At 36.2% G+C, this 19,103-nt stretch overlaps 1 protein-coding gene across 6 annotated transcripts in view; it reads right to left on the minus strand.

Moving 5' to 3' along the window:
- Positions 1–19,103, minus strand: part of ZDHHC14 (zinc finger DHHC-type palmitoyltransferase 14) — a 98,307-nt gene that overhangs the window by 12,007 nt on the left and 67,197 nt on the right. For all 6 annotated transcript variants that reach the window (XM_071549254.1, XM_071549253.1, XM_071549249.1 and 3 more), the window contains 4 exons: positions 9,959–10,096; positions 5,977–6,025; positions 2,053–2,155; positions 195–304 (listed from right to left, as the gene is read on the minus strand). In XM_071549254.1, coding sequence (XP_071405355.1) covers positions 195–304; positions 2,053–2,155; positions 5,977–6,025; positions 9,959–10,096 — 400 coding nt within the window. The remainder of the gene's footprint in view (positions 1–194; positions 305–2,052; positions 2,156–5,976; positions 6,026–9,958; positions 10,097–19,103) is intronic.

Genomic DNA, 19,103 nt, shown 5'->3' on the forward strand with positions numbered 1-19,103 from the left:
ATCACTAACTTTGTTTAACCATAATTTACCAACTTATCTCTTTACTACTGAAGAAAAACTTAATTAAAGCTTCTAATGAACACTGATCCAAAACTTCAGTTTTATTGAGTGAACTCACACAATTGCAAAGAATAATTTTTTCATCAATAGTCATGTGGCTTCATTTATGTTAACAATGTTTTTGATACTCTTACCTTGGAGAGAGGGGCCCACAGAGTGCAGCACAGCAATTAGTAAAGATGTTGCCATAACTGTAGGGATTATAGTTTTCTTTACCTCTTTTATTTGACCATGATCCTTTAATCTGAAGAGACATGAACAATATACATCACATATATTGCAATACAGAAAACAGCTGAGACAAATTAAGGGTTACCAAGGCAGCAACATACTAGCAGAAGCAGACCACAGAAAACCCTTGATGACACTTTCTGAACAGCTTAGAGCTTTGGGCTGTTATGCAAGGCTGGACCTAAAATCTTATAAGCAAGTGCATGCTTTACCTCCACAGATTTTGACAACCCAAAATTTCAAGGAGTCAGTATACTCACAGTAGGAATTTCAGCATCTAAACCTAATGGTATAAGTTTAATTCTACAAATAATACGGCATATTTTACAGAAGAGGCTCAATTGCCACATACCATTAAAGCCAGCAACAGAGTACTTTTCCAAATACTTGGGTAAGTTGTCAAGCTGTGCAGTATCACACAACATTATGTTCCCTACAGTTCACAAATGGCTCTAAAATATTGTGAAGCATCTGCAGCCATCACTACCTCTTACAGCATATTACACTCTTCCTTAGCTAGTTTGCTTTTCTGTTGTGAGATACTCGAGAGCCTGAGTAAAAGGTCTTGCTGTATTCAATTGAGGATGTATGTTTTAAATTAAATTACTGAACAGTTTACTTGAAATTCAGACATATTCCACTGCTGCAGACCCCTGCTCTCTGTCTTTCAACAACTGAAAAGGGACATTTATTTGAGGGTAGTGGGGATAATGGAAGCACACCAAGTCCATCTGGAGAGACAATGTTGGCCTAAACCTAACAATCAAGGAATACCAGAGTATCTCATCTGTCTTACTAACATGGTAGATTTCTTCCAAGTCAGGCTACTTGCTCGCATACTTGATACTCAGGCACAATTCCTTCTGAGCCTGCTTGGCAAGTTTTTTCTTGGCTGATTGGTATTAATAGTAAAGTTTATTATTTTAACAGTGACTTTAAACAATGACAAAATATGTGTTTGACAGTCTCAAAGATGCTACTTTTACATCTGCCCAATATCTGTGAGAAAGGTACAACGGAAAATTCCAGTACAGTAATTTAAAGTTTGCAGGACTTTGTTAGATCACTTACTAAATTTCCAACAAGCTCTCTATACCATTAGCTCCCTAACTAACTTTATTTTCTCCTTTCATTCATTTTGTATTTCTCCTTTTAGTCAGGAGAGGACACATGAGGATTTCACACACAGTTAAACATAGTTCCATACCAAAATGATTCAAACCTACGTGTAAAATAGACAACTGCAGAAATGAGAAAGCTGACCTTTAAATTAAAAATATACTCCTTGCCAGAGGTTCTAGATCTCAGACTGGCAAAAAAAATTCAAAGGTAAAATAAAACAAAGTGTGAAATTTTTGTTAGAGCGTTCAACACACTGCAATTCTTGCAGTAATCGATTTTTGAGTCAAATAATATTTGGAACTCCCATGAAAAACAGATACTGAAAAGTATTAACTAATTTTCTACTGTATAAAATATACTTCTTTCTTTGTATCCTCTCTTCTGTATTTTCCTATTTCAAGATACAGATCCTATATCCATGAACTATACTGGACATACTGTGGATATAACCAGCACATCTTCAAGCCACAACAAATATTGTCAAAAAGGCTTCATCTGATCTTTTGAATCAAGCACAACCATCTTACTTCCTGCTTTCCTACTGAGGTATTCATAAAATAATGCAGACAGGTATATCACGAGAAAAACCTCCTCAACACTATTTAGAAACATGTATGTAGAAATATACTAAGAACTTACATCTTCATTTGTTGTTTGATTGGAGCTGATCAAATATGTATGAAAACCTGAGAGGCCAACAATGGACCATACTGAGAAAAAACACACCACAGCTTCCAGCACAGTAATTGAAAGTCAAGGAAATATATGCAAATGGAAAAAAAATCCCATAAAAAGTAGTTAAAAATCACAAAATTCAGTGTAGTCTACAAGTCCTTTGAGATCTCTGGGGTACTTCAAAGGGTTCAGCAGAAATTAAACTCTGCAAAGCAAGCCTACTGTCAGTTGACTTTATTGTATGGACCACTGAATAGTACACCAGCAAATAATCAAGAGTTTGCAGATTGAGAAAAGCTAGAAACCATTGATGAGTGGTTCTGATATTAATTGCTGAAATTCACATTTTTATGTTCATCCTGTAAGAGTCATCACACTTGTACTAAGAGAGGCAAATTGATAAGTAACAGTAAATAAGGGTTCTCATGGGTCAAGGGGAAGATCAACCACAAGAGAGGTAACCCAAGGTGAGCTGAATACCAAAACCTGAACAGATATGTCTGTGCAAATATCTATTGCACAGTGTGAGTCTTGAGCCAGGACTAAGGTTCTAGACCTCTGCTCATGTATATGGCACAACAACCGAGAAAACTGCACCTCAGTCATATGTTCTAACTGCTAGACTCTTGTTTTTCTTTTGCTACTGAAGTTGAGATGCTGATAGGCATCCTAACACTAGCATCAAAGTGCACTAGTCTGAATAAAATAGAAAGTCCACTTGCTCTTTCAAGTCCTCTAATAACTGCATATATTCTGTGTTACAACTGGAGGTATCTGAATGGCCCAGGCTTGGAAAACAGCTCCTGTTAAATCTGTGAGTTTAAATAGGTGTGGTGTGGTTGAATATTCAAAACTCAGCAGCATTTGCCCAAAACCTATGGTAAAGAGGAAGTCTATCATCTCCCAGTTCACTGTATTGCAATTAAACCATAGTTGAGGAATTACAAGTAGACTTTTCAAGGGAGACATCAGCCTAAATTATAAGCAAATCACAAAAAATGGAAGAAAGATAACTTCTGTTCTCACAGAATTGGGTACAGCAGCAGTCAAAACTTGGTTTGGTACAGCCCCAAGTGACTCTGCTGGCATCTGCCAAGCCCAGACACAGCACCATCCCCCCTGCCAAGCACTGTGAGTAGGCTGCACCCAGACAACAGCCTGTTGGTATGAGGTGCAACATGCAGGGACTGGCACCCGAGGTACACACATGTGAGCTCCTGGGGAGCTCTCACCTGGGAGTTACAGGGAGCAGCACAGGTACATCTACAGCAAGAGCACCCTCCTTCCAAGAGAGCAGAAAAGGTGTGACATGCACATGTGTGTGCGCACCACTATAACTCTTAAAAGTACCCGTATCTTCACCCATTATAAACTGTCTAAATCAAATGTTATACCCATAGAAAAGTAGTTAGGCTTTGAAAGTGAGATTAATATACTAGGAAAATCAGTCAGCACTCAACATTGCATACATACTACAGCTTATGTAATTCCTTTAACTCTAAAGGAATTGTTGTCTCAGCAATAGGACAATAAAGTTGCTCCTAAATTTGATATAATCGAACATAAAGAGGAACTTTTTATAGAAGGCTTTCTGCTATAGTTTTTTATTAATATATCCTTTTATTTACATAAAATAGCCATGAACTCAGAATACATCTGCTTTGAGAATTTATGTTCTACAGCACTTCATTAGGGTGAGGTTTTCTGGTTTTGTTATTTTTTTTTTTGGCGGGGGAGTGGGGTATTGGGTTTTTTTTTTTTTAGGGAACACTAATCAACAGCAGAAGAGGCTTTAATTCCTAGAGATACACATAGAACTAATCAGTACGAACAAGATGATGGGAAAAGAATGGGATAAAAATAATGTGTATATTAACCGTATCAACCTTTAGTGAAGTAAGTTTCCAAGACAATATCAACTCAAAATTTTCCAGAACAAGGACACACCCTTAAAACACAGAATAAACAACCTCATCACTGAACATATCAATAGAAGAGAAATATGTCAACTCCTCACCATTACACAGAGACACAGACTGGAAAATGCATGGATTGACATAAGTATTTGCAATAAAAAATCCTAATATTAGTGTGCCTGAATTGCACCTGAATTCTCTGTGCCTGAATTGACTGAATTGTGCCTGAATGCTCCAAAGCAGCATCCCAATACTATTTGGACAATTTCATTTTTTACTGTTGCTAATTGTAACCAAGCTATTAAATTGTCCAGCATATCACTACCAAACCAGGCATTTCTACAAGATGTGCTACTGAGTCCTTGAAAGCAGCACATCTCTGAACATAAATTATGAATTAATAGCCCATTGCTCCTGTACAAAAAATCCTCAAGTGCATAAGCAATTACCTTTTGATTTAAGGACAACTGAATGCTATTCTCAGTTTGAAAATAGTTTGAAAGAATCATCTTTTGTAAGAATTGATTGTAATTGTTTTAATTGGAAGCTATTGTTATACTCGTTAGAACAGTTATTTTGTGCTCTGTAAAATTATTTGTACAAAAAGCCCCGAATAATGGCTTTGTTTAAAAAAGGGAATTTACTGATCAGTAACCCTACCTGATGAATAAAAACACAAAAAATTGCATCTGCAGAATTTGACACTTGGGAAAACTACCTGGAAAGAGAGGTCTCTATGTACAACTCTGAATGACAATCTTTTCTTCCTACTCTTCTGTGGAAAAGCAAACTGCATGAAGCACAATGCACAAACAAGAAAGAATTTTTTTATAGTATGTTTGTGAGAGGTGCAAACTGTTTATTCAGACACAAACCATTCAAAATATATACATAAGGAATCGGAAACTTACAGTCTGTACAGAAATGTGAGCAAGAAACTACTCAGCAGTTATGTCAGCCTCCCATTTTTTCATTAGCTTAGCTGCTTTCTGACTCCATTCTCACTGAGTAGAAAATATACTGAAAGTTCCCATAAAGTGATAAAAAGTACACGGAGCATTTACAGACTAAAACCACAGAATGTTTTGGGTTGGAAGAGACCTTAAATTTTATGTGGTTCCAGCTGTATTTGCCACAGGCAGGGACACCTTTCACTAGACCAGAGTGCTCAAAGCCCCATCCAATCTGGCTTTAAATACTTCCAGAGCTGGAGCATCCACCACATCTCTGGGTTACCTGTCCCTGTGTTTCATCACCCTCATTGTAACAGCCAATCTCAATCTACCCTCTTTCAATTTAAAACCATTGCCTCTTGTCCTGTCACTACAGGCCCTGGTAAAAAGTCTCTCAGTTTTTCTTGTATCTTTATACAGTGACAGACCACAATGATCTACCCAGACTCTTGTCTTCTTCAGGCTGAAAAACAATAGTAGTCCCTGTGTATGCAAGTTACATACTGCCATATAACTTAACAGAAGTTAATATTTGAAAATGACTTCACTAAAAACATAGGAATAGTTTCAGGAATCGAACTTTTCAAGTACAGCACATGGTTACAGTTGTTCCAAAATCTACTTTTTCTATCATGAAAAGAATCAGACATTTTGGATACTTTTGGTTGTAAAAGCAAGACAATTATTGAAATATTTTAAGTGAAACCACAGCATGAGCACAGTGTAAGATGTATTTATGAAATCCATCAAAAATATGAAGCATATTTCATCACACATGGAAACTACAGATCTTTGTGGAGAGTACTGCTTCACATAAGATTAATAAAAATCACTCCAGGCTACAGTCTCTTTCCTACCTCCAACATGTGGCAAGAAATCCTATTATAGAGGAATTGATGAAATCATTTACTGATAAAAGTCAAAAAAGCACATATCCAACAATAGCAAGAAAACAAGCCAAACACATCTCAGATGTTATTTTGCAAGAAAATCTACAACTTGTTTCAGTAAAAGGATATCTTGCAGGACTGTCCTTCAGAGCATTGAGGAACCCTGTTTGTTGAGAACCTGTAGAAATAGAACCCAAAATTACCCACTGAGTAAGAAATCAGCTACAAGCTGTTTTTACTATAGTTGAAACAATTAGTATTTTAAAATAACCAAATAATCACATAATAGATTTATTAATATGAATCAGAGAATATGTTGCACAGCATCAACAACATAAAAACCCCTTGGGTAAGTTATCAGGTTTAACATCTGCAGGATATTTTCTCAGTCATACCAAACTGATGCGCACGTACTTTTCCATGAACAGGATTTCTGATTATTTCTGTTCTTTTCAGAACAAATATCGAAACAAAAAATTATAACCTGCTGTTTTATTTTGAAATACTATTTTTCAAAGTAACTATTTGACTTGGAAAATTTATTCTATAAACTCAGATTCTCAGCTTTCTTTCCATCCTTTGTTTTGGAAGCAAGGTTCTCTTGACTATAATCCTGCTCCTATGCAACTACACAGAAGTTTTTCTATTAGGTTACTGTTGCCTCTCTACAAACAAAAGGCAAGCTACGAGCTGAAAAGAGCTCAAGAGAAGCATGAGCCAATCAACTAGAGATGCAGAAGCACGCAGAGTGCAGAAGCACTTGGGTTCCATAATCATGACATATTAGGAAAAAAAAGGTGATTTGGAAATGTGCTAGTTGCAACAAGTGAATTTGTTATAGAAATTGATTTAATGTGACATACTATAGGCACACAGTTTGAATTTTACTGTATAACATAAATGATTTAAATGCATCGGGTTGAAAGTCTTCCCTGTAGCAAAAGTTTTCCACTTAGCTACATTCATCTGAAGATTTGTATGGAGAAAAGAATCTTGTCTTTATAAGAAAAAAGAAATATATATATAAAAAATTCCCTAGACCTGTCTGGTCAATTTTAGTATTGGCCATTACAAAAGGAAGGTTACTTACCTTGTATTTTTGAGCCTTTTCAGACTCATAACTGGTTCTTAGTCTCAAGGTACAAGACTAATGGAACTTCTCCTACCTTCTTACTATTTTTAGGTTCCTTAATGGCAATGGCAGCAGGTAGGTGCGATCTCTAAACACTACTGCTGGTCACACTCATCCAAGCAGTTCCCAAAACATCACAAGGGGAGGATTTCTCACTGCAACAAACAGCTGAAATACTGATGCCTCCAAGATGAGTAACTGTGAAGACACACACACACTACTAGGCACTCAGCAATAGGACAAGGGGGCACAGGCTCAAGCTCTGACAGGGGAAATTTAAGTTGGAGTTCAGAAAAAAATTCTTTCCAGAGAGAGCAATCAGGCATTGGAATGGCCTGCCCAGAGAGGTGGTGGATTCACCATCCCCAGAGGTTTTTAAACTGAGATTGGACGTGGCACTGAGTGCCATGATCTGGTAAATGGACTGGAGTTGGACCAAGGGTTGGACTTGATGATCTCGGAGGTCTTTTCCAACCCAATCAATTCTATGATACTACTACTGAAAATGCGTTTACCCTGATGAGATAGAAGAAAGTCAACACTTTTAGTATCACCTTATGATTTAAATATGAGTTTTGTGATCTTCAAAAATATTACACGCACATATGCTTAATCCTAGGAAGAGTATATTTCCAATGTATGCCTCAGAAGGTCACAGAAACCAAAAAGTTGATATGTATCTTGTATCACCCCTTAGGCCTCCCAAAAAGTATAGAATGCCAGCTTGAAAGGTGTATTAGAAAAATATATAAATTTCAAAAATTTGTCCAAATCAAGGGGCATTAAAATAAAGAATTTTGTGAGGACTTATGGAAAAACATATGTACAACTTTGAAACACTATAGAAAGGTCATGGTCCCAGGTCTAAAAATTGATACTTTCTTCAGCCACATTGACGAAAAGCAGTCTATGCCAAGCACACAAGTTCAGATTAAGTAACTGAGAATCCTGCTTAATGGTTAGCACCAACTGAAGAACTGCAGGACTGCAAAACTGAACGCATATAGTTGAGTGGTAACTATTAGAAAAGTAGATATGACGACTTCTAGAAGCATGGTAGGCACAGAGAGAGTGGATAAGAAAACCTTATTTGTAAAGAGCTCTTTTTTGAACACTGCCTAGAGTACAGCATACAAATTTGAAAGCTGGGGTAAAAGTCCCAGTGTAGCAAACAAACATCAAGGAACTAATCACATTTCATACCTGCTGCCATTGCCTTTGAGGACGAACCAAACTTTAGAACTTAAGGATGTTTTTCCCTGTCTCATCCAAGGTAGATAAACCTCCACAGCAAGAATATTTTGCAACTGGTAAACAATTCAGCATTCAACACATACTACACATTACGTGTAACACCTACACAAATGCTAAAGTGCTTCTCAACCACACAGAGGCACAATTAATTACTCTGCTCTTTGTCTAAGTCATACTTAGAAATGGACACTGTAAAGTTAAAATCCACTAGATAAACCTACTTGACATACAGTACATGAAATATTGACATAATATTGGTAATTCATAAGCTGAAAACTGAAGCACTGCAGACCTTGTGACATGAAGGCAGGCTAGTATCAAAAGTAGCTTTACATTGTGAGACTAACAATAGTTTCAACTGCTGAACTCTAGCAAAGGAAGATGGCAGAAAAAAACCATCATTCCTTCTTTGTAAATCTAAAAGGTGTGTCGTACATTCTCATGCATGCCCAGATAAATGTCAAGGATTTAAGTAATTACTTTTCCCTTTTTAAACAATAAATATATCTTGTCTCTGCTTTTTCAATCTGTATTAGAAATGCTGTAACTGGTAGTGAGAACAATTTGTTGATTCAGACTCCCTCAATTTTAGGTATCCCAGTTCTGGCCTATGAGTGAGATTTCTGAGCTATAGGAGAGCTGTTCAGTGCTCACATCATTCTCTTGTGAAGAACAATTATGAACAGTTCTGCTTTTTAAAATACAGCTTTTCCCGGCACACTGTAAACAATTCAGAAGAGCACAGTCTCTTTCAGTATTATTTTTTCAGTAAAACATTTTCTAATATTACCATTGGCAAGTTAGTTTTATAAATGTGTTAAATACTGAAATGATTGTTTCTATTTATTATTAATTAATATAATTACTTTTATTTCTATCAGGTTTCTCTTATAGAACAAAATACAAAGAAATAAAAATATCACATTTCCAAAACTGTTAAAGACATACTCTTCAAATCAATATCCTACATAATTAGTGAAAAATCCCCAACCACTTCTAAGTTTCCTACGACAGTGCATCAAAAAAGCCCAACATACAAAAGGTCTTTAAAGACAAGTCATATAACTTGTCATCATAAGTGATATCATCATCAATATATATGAGCCAGCAAAATATGTTAGGGGTGTGGGAAAAAAAGGCAGTACCCAAGAGTTCTGACCTCAAATACAATTCAGGACACAAATAAAAATCAATCACAAACTTATGAGTATTTATCTGATTAATTTCATTATGAATCGGCTATTCTTAAAATGTCTATGCAAATGAAAAAAACATATGTTTAAAATAGGGTAAGGAACAACGCAAACTAAAGATCAAACAACAAAAAATATAGCTCCAACCTACTTCCCAATAATTTACTTGTTTGTCTGGATGGCAAGTGACCCATGCTTACAGTTAAAAAAAGCACATAAAAGTTCTTTGGGTAAATGGGACTACCTGTATATTTAGATACAGTATGTGTGATGCTTTTCCAATAAATCATCCATAAAATGAAAAAACCAATAAAAATTACCACTGCATTAAGTTAAGGACAGTGCTAGGTCAATGATTACTATGAAGAGGGCCTACTATAGATCAGAATGGGACTCACTGGGGATTGTGAAGCTTCAGAGAAAAGGCAAATAAACAAATAATAAATAAATAAACCCTGAATGATCAAAATATTAACTTAAAAAACTCAAGCAAATGGCTACATATGTAATCTGATTTCACCAGCATACTTACGAAGGATGACGTGGGTGATAACGAATGCAAATATAAAGACTGTCAGAAAGGACAGAGATAAAATAAACATATAAAAAAATCTGTAGTTTCTTTTCCCCACACAGTTGCCTACCCAGGGACAGTGGTGATCAAACCGTTCTGAAATGAGAGGCAGAAGAAAAAAAAATGGAAAACAATTAATAAAATGCTGTTTATTCCAAAAAATGCTCTCTGAATACTACATTTAACTCATGATTTAACTGGCATTTGCAAAATAGCCACAGAGTTCTTATCCAAGAAAGGAACAGAAAACAGAAAAGAAAAAAAAAGGAGTATTTTAATGAAACCTTACAGTTTTTAAGGAAATCAAAGCATGGCTGAGGTGAGTTCCTGTTAAACTACCCATGTTATTGTGATAAATTATGCAGTCAGACCAAGATGTATGTATTTATCCACTCTCACATGGAGCGTTAGCAACTCAATTGTATATGGTATTTTTGAAATAAGAGTGGGGGCTTTCTTTGTCTTCTTACTCAAAATTGGACTTTCTGAGGTTGTTTCACTTGTATCTGTTATGATCACACCTCTGACTTAGGTCTGCTATCATATCATCCATCCATGCATTAAGAATTATGAAATATCTACACCTTCCCACATCCTTTTACTCCTTCACTCAAGATATTCTTCATTCCAGACCACCTATTTTTCCACTTGGAGTTGACACAGCCATATTAAACCATTAAAAATAGCAAGATCATTCACATAAACCATTTTTCAAATGATTAAAGTTTAAACATGTAGTATAAAAATTGGGAGATGTCATCTGAATGCTCTGTTACCCTTTGTACAATCGGCTCAATTTCATTTTTACCAAGCCAAGCCCTTTCCCTTTATTTCCCTAAGATTAACTTGTTCATGAGATAGGAAAAGGCAAGGGTGGATGAGAAACGAGTGTCCCCAACATAGGGAAAATGCCCCAGTGCTGGAAGGCAGCAGGGGGAACAGTTCACTCTGCTTCTCCCCGGGCAGCCTGGACCCACTCTCTGTGCCTCAGTATGCCAGGTAATGGAAACAGACCTACTGCCAGGAAAGAAACTTGCATTACCTAACTTTACTTTGGAGAGATTACACTGACAGAAATTCAAATTTTTTAAATCAAATCCAAGATCCTAAGACAGATGCTCTCATGCTGACTCTCTTACTCTCTGATTCTTGTCCAAATCCTGTTTTGTTTTCTGTGACTTTGATGCCTCCACTGACGTATGATATCAAACTATTTGTAATTCCACAGGAAAGGCAAACTATAAATCAAAAGTCCTTATGCCCTACGTTAAAAAGGCACAGTGACCAAGTGCACCAGTTTATTTTAGCTACAGCTTTATGTTCAAGACTTCCAGTAGAGGTTTTCCTTGAAGCATGTATTTTGTATTATCTTCGTTTAAAAAACCCGACAAAACAACATGCACAATGGATTCCTGAGTTCACCAGACTTTCAGGGGTTTTGCGTGACAGCTGTTTGAAGCACATGCTTCTGCCATAAATCTGTTTCAAATTCCAACAGGGCTATTCAAGGTGAAGTTACTGAACTTTCTTAGGATAAGGCTTCAGAATACTATGACTGATCAAGTAGTGCTAAGAATACCAAGAACTAAACACCCTGCATAGGTGATACTACCTCTATTCAGTGCAATACAGTTGTATTCCCAAAATAAACTGACATTGCATTTGAACAGTGCTCATCTTTAAATCTGTGGTTCTGAATGGGTCCTTATATTCTGATAAACACTTTACTTCATTTAAATCTATTCGTACATAAAGCTCATGAGCTAACAATGCCACAAACAAACACATACAGTTACAGAGCCTTTTAAAAGAGCATAATCCTAGGATAGTTTTGTACCCTACTGCTAAATAAGTACATTATATGTCTTGGAAGACAAATTCCATACATATAGATTCATTCTCTTCTACGGTGACACAGTAGGAAACAACAAATTATACTGACATAAAGCTCAGTTTCTAGCCATGAAACAATACTTATAAATATATAGACAACTATTTGATCCTCAGAAAAATGCAGACAAAAATAAAAACACACACATACACCACAACTCCTCTGTGTATAAACACATATCCATATATATACGTGCATTCCTTACCAACTTGGTGTTTTTAACCTACTTGTCACTCATCTCCAATATCCACCTTCAAACTTGGTAAACTGAAAGGCTCTGCTTTCTCAATAAATACCTTTCGAATCATTGTGAAGCTAAGTAACTACATAAGAGGTCTATAAAGGAGAAATGGACAGAAAAGGTTGGATAGGAAAAAGGGCCACAGTGTTAAACTGGAATTGACTCTAATGAAAAGAGAGACGTATTAAAGAGTTAACATGAATGTTATGATAAATAAACTGGGTCTCATCTTTCTCACTCATAAAATAGAAAGGTATGGGCCACATGTCACAAAACAGTGTATTAAAAAGCAGGACATTATACTCTGCAGAGCACAAATATGTAAATGCAATTTAAAGATAACAGCCTTACAGCTTGCAAGCTGCTCTGCTTAGTTATTAATGCAGGAGAAAACTGCCAACCCTGGCAAAATGAACAGACAAATGCCACATAGAAACTTCTCATGCTGTTAGAAAATATAAAAACTCTTGAATCTGGAGCTGTTTTTTTTCCTTAGAAAATGATACAACTGAGTAAGTATTAATGAAGAAATAACACAGTGTCTTAAGGTTCACCCCTGGTACTCCAGATGCCTACAAACTGAACAAGCAAAGATTTGGTAAAGGAAGCTTTATCTGATATCTCTACTTGGCTTGGGCAAGGTTGGCAGCAAAATTAAGATTTGACTTCCCTGAGAAACGAAAATCTACTGATGCTGAGAAAAACTGAATTCCAATCCTTGCAAACTTAAATTGCAGAAAAAAATAGAAATGCAACTACTTCTTAGGAAGAATACCAGACTGTTTAGAGGTGATGACTGCAGTTCTGGTGTAAATTTATCGGGTATAGTTAACGTGCTGTGGTATTTGATCATACGTTTGTGACAAGGTTAATGTAAAAATATTTGAGGCAAATGAAGAGAATGATAACATTTGTAATACAAACACTTGTCTGTAAAAGTGTACCAGAACTCTTATGGAGGGAGGAAAAAAGTTGCATGGGTTGAAAAGTTTGCCTATGGAAGCATTTTATGGATAAAAAAGTTATGATAGACGATCCTCCTGAACTTGATTTTCAGCAAAAGCAGCAAGGTATTTGCCTGCACGATGTGGTATGATGTTACAGCTGTATCTGCCTAACCAAGAACTGCTGCTAAAACAGATGGCTCAGCTTCTACTCTTTCAGCACTGCTGTGAACAATCTTTTGTCTGTGCGTTTATGGCTCTCCATTCTTAGGCCAAGCCCAGTGTTCATTTTACTCTGTGGGGAGCAGCTTGACAGAGCCAGATGAACTTAAAACCTTAGCTTTCCTTTGCCTGTCCCCTCAGACCAGCACATCACAGTATCAAACACCAAAGCTGTCCCAAGTGAAGCAGGGAGAACACACTGCCACAAAAGGGATGAAATGCCACTTTCAGAAGCAGCTAAGTGTTAATTCAGCCTAGCTGTAACATCAACCTTCCCACAGGTTAACACTTATCACGACTGCAGGAGAAACCCAGTTTTGATTAATTTTTCAGGATCTGAGAACAAAAGCTGAAGCAAACAAAAAAGGCTGAGAAAACATATGAACAGTTTATAAGATGAAGCATCAATGGAAAGAGGAGAGGAGTAAACGAAGACTAAAAATGCTGCTGTAAAAACCACAGAAAACTAAAGAGGTAAGAAGCCTCGGGAGCTGTCAGTAAATCTGTAACGATGACTTTATTTCACTAGTCCTACTCAAGTGATTAGCAACTTTGAATTTAGATAATAACTTCCGAGGATAGCCAGCACTCCATAACCAAATCCAAAAGATGAAACTTCACAAGATAACTGAGCCAATCTAGAAGTTAAGTAGCAGAGAAAGAGATGGTCACATGCTGCCGTTCCTGTGACTTTATGCCACTTCCTTCTTTCATTGTGTAAGCTGAAGATGAGTCAGGTCTGTTCCCTGAACTGGCAGGAAAGAAAAACGGGAATTGTTTTGTTCTTTGCTCAGTGGAAAAAACTGACTTACCAATGGCTGTGTGTTACCAAGGGCTGTGTAAACAGGCACAAAGGAAAGAAGCACACAAGTAGGATGACCTTCAGATCCCTCTGGAAACCACAAGCTGTGAGCATGACTCAGCGGTATCATTAACACTCACCTAAGTGGTCTCATTAACACTCGCCTAATAATCTGTGCTAACTGGATCACAGAAGAACATATTACCTCATGCTTTAGACATTTCTCATTTTTTACCTACCCCAAAAAATTTACATTTGAAAACTTGCCTGAGAAACATTAACTGCTGGATATCATTTCCCATTTTAATAAGCAACAATCTTATAGATGGAATGTTTCCTTCAGAAGCCACAGCAAAGCACGTTCCTTGCTGCTCAGAAAGGAGTCAAATCTCTCTTTTTCCATAGCACAGGCTCTTAAGATCCTTAAAAGCACAGATTCTTAAACCCTTAAATGTTCTGCTTCCATTTTTCAATCACTACGTTCCAAGAAACCACGAAAAAAAATTACCTCAGTGCTTTCCTTCCTCTTTCAAAACGATTAATAAAAGCTTTATAACTTAAAGGGAACACAAAAGCATTTTTACATGGAACATTTGCAGGCCAGCTCGGCCCTTCAGTTTGCAGTATTTATAAACCCCTGCCTTTTTCTTTTGCTCAATTGGATCACTGCACACCAGCATACATTTTCTAAAGCTTAATGTGAAGGCAGGTCTCAAAGACAAGAAGTCAACAGGTGCAAAAATATCTAGGTCACATTACTAGGAAATTCCAACCAGCACAAGTTAGAATTCACTTGATAATTCTTCCTTGCTGTTCAAGTAAAACACTGTGGGGCAAAGGCACAAACCTAAGGCATTCACTGAATGTCACCACCTGTATTTAACATGTGCAAACAGCAACACAGCACTGGAAAGTCAACAGCCCACTATTCAAATTCTGCATCAGTCAAAAAATCCCATTAGAGGTCAACCAACTGGGCCAGGATTACTCAAAATTACTTTTGATAGTAGCAGCAGTGTAACACAGGACTACAATGTCCATTGTCATGGGTTCACACTGAGCAATTATGCAGAGATACTGACACATCTGCACGTGTTTATAATTATGACAATTACAGCTTTTTGAAGGACTATGATGTCATGATGTGACCACATCTATTCAGGCTTCTTGACATTTTGTATAAAAAGTAGTGCTTTCAGAATGTGATTGCTCTTGAAATGTTTAGGAAAACAAATGAGGTTTTCAGAAGTCCATATAAAAATAGTTTTTATTACAAATAGTAATTTTTTTTTGTTCTAAGACACAGCAGTCCAATCCCAACTGCTGAGAGGGATGCACATATGCACAACAGCAAAGATAAGCACTGCATTAAGACCTTTACAGTCAGTTCAAAATGTCTAACAATTTAACATAATAAAAAAATTTGTATCCAGTATTCATAGCATAAAACTATCCTTAGCTCAGATGTTCAGTTCCACTGAATAAAAAAAAATCATCACTCCTAGGAAAATTAATTATTTAATCATATTTAAAAACCCACACTGATGGTATTTGCCATCAACTGGCAACAGCAACCAAATACTTGGATCAATTTCACTTACACACTATTCACCTGTTTGACAGGCCCCTGACAATACCTCTCCTGTTACTTTTGTGGAATGAAATCTCAGTGGAAATTTATACGAAAATAACAAAAGACCAATTGGAAGTCAGATTAAACATGCATGCTGATGTTATTTTAGAACATCTGTTATGGACAATGCACAATGAGCCTTTAAATCACCAAGCTTCAGTACTTTTGTACTCTGACTCAAAACAGCCCACAAAACCCAAACAGAGCAGAAAGAGCCTTCCAGCCTCAAGTTCACATTTGGGAAATACTCACAAAAAGTTTACTCCTAATTACATTCTGGACACGAATCTCTACAAGTTGATGCCAACTGAAAGAGCAAGGTAACACCAGGAAAGATGGGCTTCTATTAATGAAATAAACTAATCATGTGCATGGATATCTACAACAAAAAGTCAATCAGAAACATAAACAGAGCTACTTAATGAATATTTCACTCTTCTGATTGTCTAAACTGTCCCACAAAGCTAAGCTATTTGGGTGGGTTTTTAAGAAAGTATAAGTTGCAATGTCAATTTTTTGCATACTAATTAACTTCAACAGTGTCAGACATGCCAATTAAAAAAAGCAAACAAACACGCCTAATTTTTAAAATAAAAATAGCAATTGATTTATTAGGAAAACCTCCAGCCATTGCCCCAGGATAGCTCACTATAACTAAACTGTATTGTCACATAGATCACTGTGCCCTCCAATAATAAATGTTGACTAACGAACTCCTTCGATTGCATGCACATTAATGGTGACATTTCCAAAGGCAGCAGCAGCAGTCTAGAATGCCTACTCTTTGATAGGTACAAGGAGGGCACAGTGAAGGACCTCACTGCTTAACAATCTCTCCTTACCTATCCATTCTTATCAATAAAACACCTTCATACTTTGAGAACTAGATGTACCAGACACATACCCTGTTGCAAGGAACAGATTTTAAAACCCTCAACTTGTCCCTAGAGGAAGTATAGTATCCTTACCAGGTAATAGGATCCACAAAGTTTATGGATTTGTTTCTGCTTTTCATAGGAAAGCAAATTTTTTTACTCACCTCTGTTCCTGTCTTTTATCTGAATTTGATAACCATCTTGTAAAGGGTTATTACACCAAATGTAAATATTTGATTATTATTTTAGGTTCCTATTTTTTTTTACCTGGTAACGTCTCCCTTCCATTTTCACTCTGATATCTGAGGTTTACAACATCATTTGCAAAGTTAGAATATTATGATCATCTCTGCACTTTTTCATATGCAAACCAGTGCATAAGCCACAACCTCTCTCTCAAGTAACTTACAATACTGTTTACTTTTTAAAAGAGACTTTCTGACATATGCAGTGCTTTGGCTTAAGGCTTAAAAACTCTTTGCCACACGTGCCATGCTCCCTGAATTTCTAAAGTACATGAAATTATATAGATGGCACAATCATTTCTGTAAGTGCTGGTATGTACTCCGTTTGAGAGCTTCTTGGGTGGCCCCAAAAGGTAGAACAAACAAAAAGAGCCAAAGCCATTTTTCACATGTAAAAACTGGGAAAAATACACAGGAAAAGGAAAAGGAAAAGGAAAAGGAAAAGGAAAAGGAAAAGGAAAAGGAAAAGGAAAAAAAAGGAAAAGGAAAAAAAAGGAAAAGGAAAAAAAAAGGAAAAGGAAAAAAAAGGAAAAAGAAAAAAAAGGAAAAAGAAAAGGAAAAGAAAAGGAAAAGAAAAGGAAAAGAAAAGAAAAAGAAAAGAAAAAGAAAAGGAAAAGAAAAGAAAAAGAAAAGAAAAAGAAAAGAAAAAGAAAAGAAAAAGAAAAGAAAAGAAAAAGAAAAAGAAAAGAAAAAGAAAAGAAAAAGAAAAGAAAAAGAAAAGAAAAAGAAAAGAAAAAGAAAAGAAAAAGAAAAGAAAAAGAAAAGAAAAAGAAAAGAAAAAGAAAAGAAAAAGAAAAGAAAAAGAAAAGAAAAAGAAAAAGAAAAGAAAAAGAAAAGAAAAAGAAAAGAAAAAGAAAAGAAAAAGAAAAGAAAAAGAAAAGAAAAAGAAAAGAAAAAGAAAAGAAAAAGAAAAGAAAAAGAAAAGATCATAGTAGTCAACTTTGTACTTTTAACTGTTCAGCTAAAGAGTCATTTCAAGACACCCGGAGCTAAGGTTTAACAAGCTCAAAATGAAGTGAAAATTATACTCTACTCATTGCAGGAAATGTAAGGAATTAAGTAAACAAAAGTTATTGAAGGCAAAAAGGGAAATAAGTTAATGAAAAAAGAGTGCTACAGAATGGAATTAAAACAAAGCAAACCAAAGACCTGACATCAAGTAAATACATACTGATAAAGGACCACAAAGTCCTGAGAAAATAACTGTCAGATATATTTCACTGTTATAAAAGCCAAACTGTTACAATGCCATCTCTCATCCTGCTTTTGAAGTAATTTGTGTTTTTCAGGCAGGAAGATGGTGGCATCTGGAGTAACTATAGGGAAAAGATTCTCCCCAAAACACACTGTAATTCTCGCTCTTACATCATGTGGTTACATGATTTGTGTGCTTCAGTAATTATTAGTAGTAATAGTTAATTAGTAATTATTTTAAAAATAAATTTACAACACTGGTGCCTAATCTGGGAAAATATTTTTAAAAACAGTTACTTAATCCAAATTCTGCTATTTGGCATACTGATAGGCACATAACATACTGATTTTTCAAAAGAGTAAATTAGTGGAATCCAGTCAAGACTGCAACCAAATAACAATGCCTACAATTGTCTGGAAGAAGTGCTTTACAGAAGTAAGGATTTCAGCAGAAAGGACGTGTCTATGGGCTTTAATACAGTGTATTTTCTGTCAAAATTTCTGTCAAAACACTTGGTCTCATTTTTAGGATCTGTATAAAAGCAATTTGACTCATAAGTTAGAGGAATCCTGCTTCCTACAGGAAACAGAAACATCAAGAGAAAAGGCCAGTATGATGTGTGTGCCTTCAGCACTACTGCCATGCTGTCACCGTCTCAAGCAGCTGGTATTAGTACAAAGGCCACTAGGATCTATCAAGAGCTATTGAAAAACAGAATAACTACTCAGGGTTCAAGAAGGTCTATGCTGAAGATTTCTGAGTGTGTGAGAATGTTCAGCAGAAAGCATTCCCACATGCTCACTCTCTTCTCCAGTTCTTCCCCAGGGATCCACTCTGGCAAAGGTGGCAAATGGGCTACTGCACGAACCAGGATTTTGGTCTAACTTAGGATGCCATTCTCATGTTCATCAGTGACCTCTGAAAAATCAAACTAAACATTTCAAAGTCAAGTTGTGACATCAAATTTCAAAAATTTGGGCTTTGAATGCTCTGTGTAAAAAAAACAAAAATAGATGTTGAAGGAAATACAGTGAAATCAGACAGAAGCAGCTACC

The sequence above is a fragment of the Pithys albifrons genome, chromosome 2 (assembly GCF_047495875.1).
Source record: "Pithys albifrons albifrons isolate INPA30051 chromosome 2, PitAlb_v1, whole genome shotgun sequence".
Classification (NCBI taxonomy): Eukaryota; Metazoa; Chordata; class Aves; order Passeriformes; family Thamnophilidae; genus Pithys; species Pithys albifrons.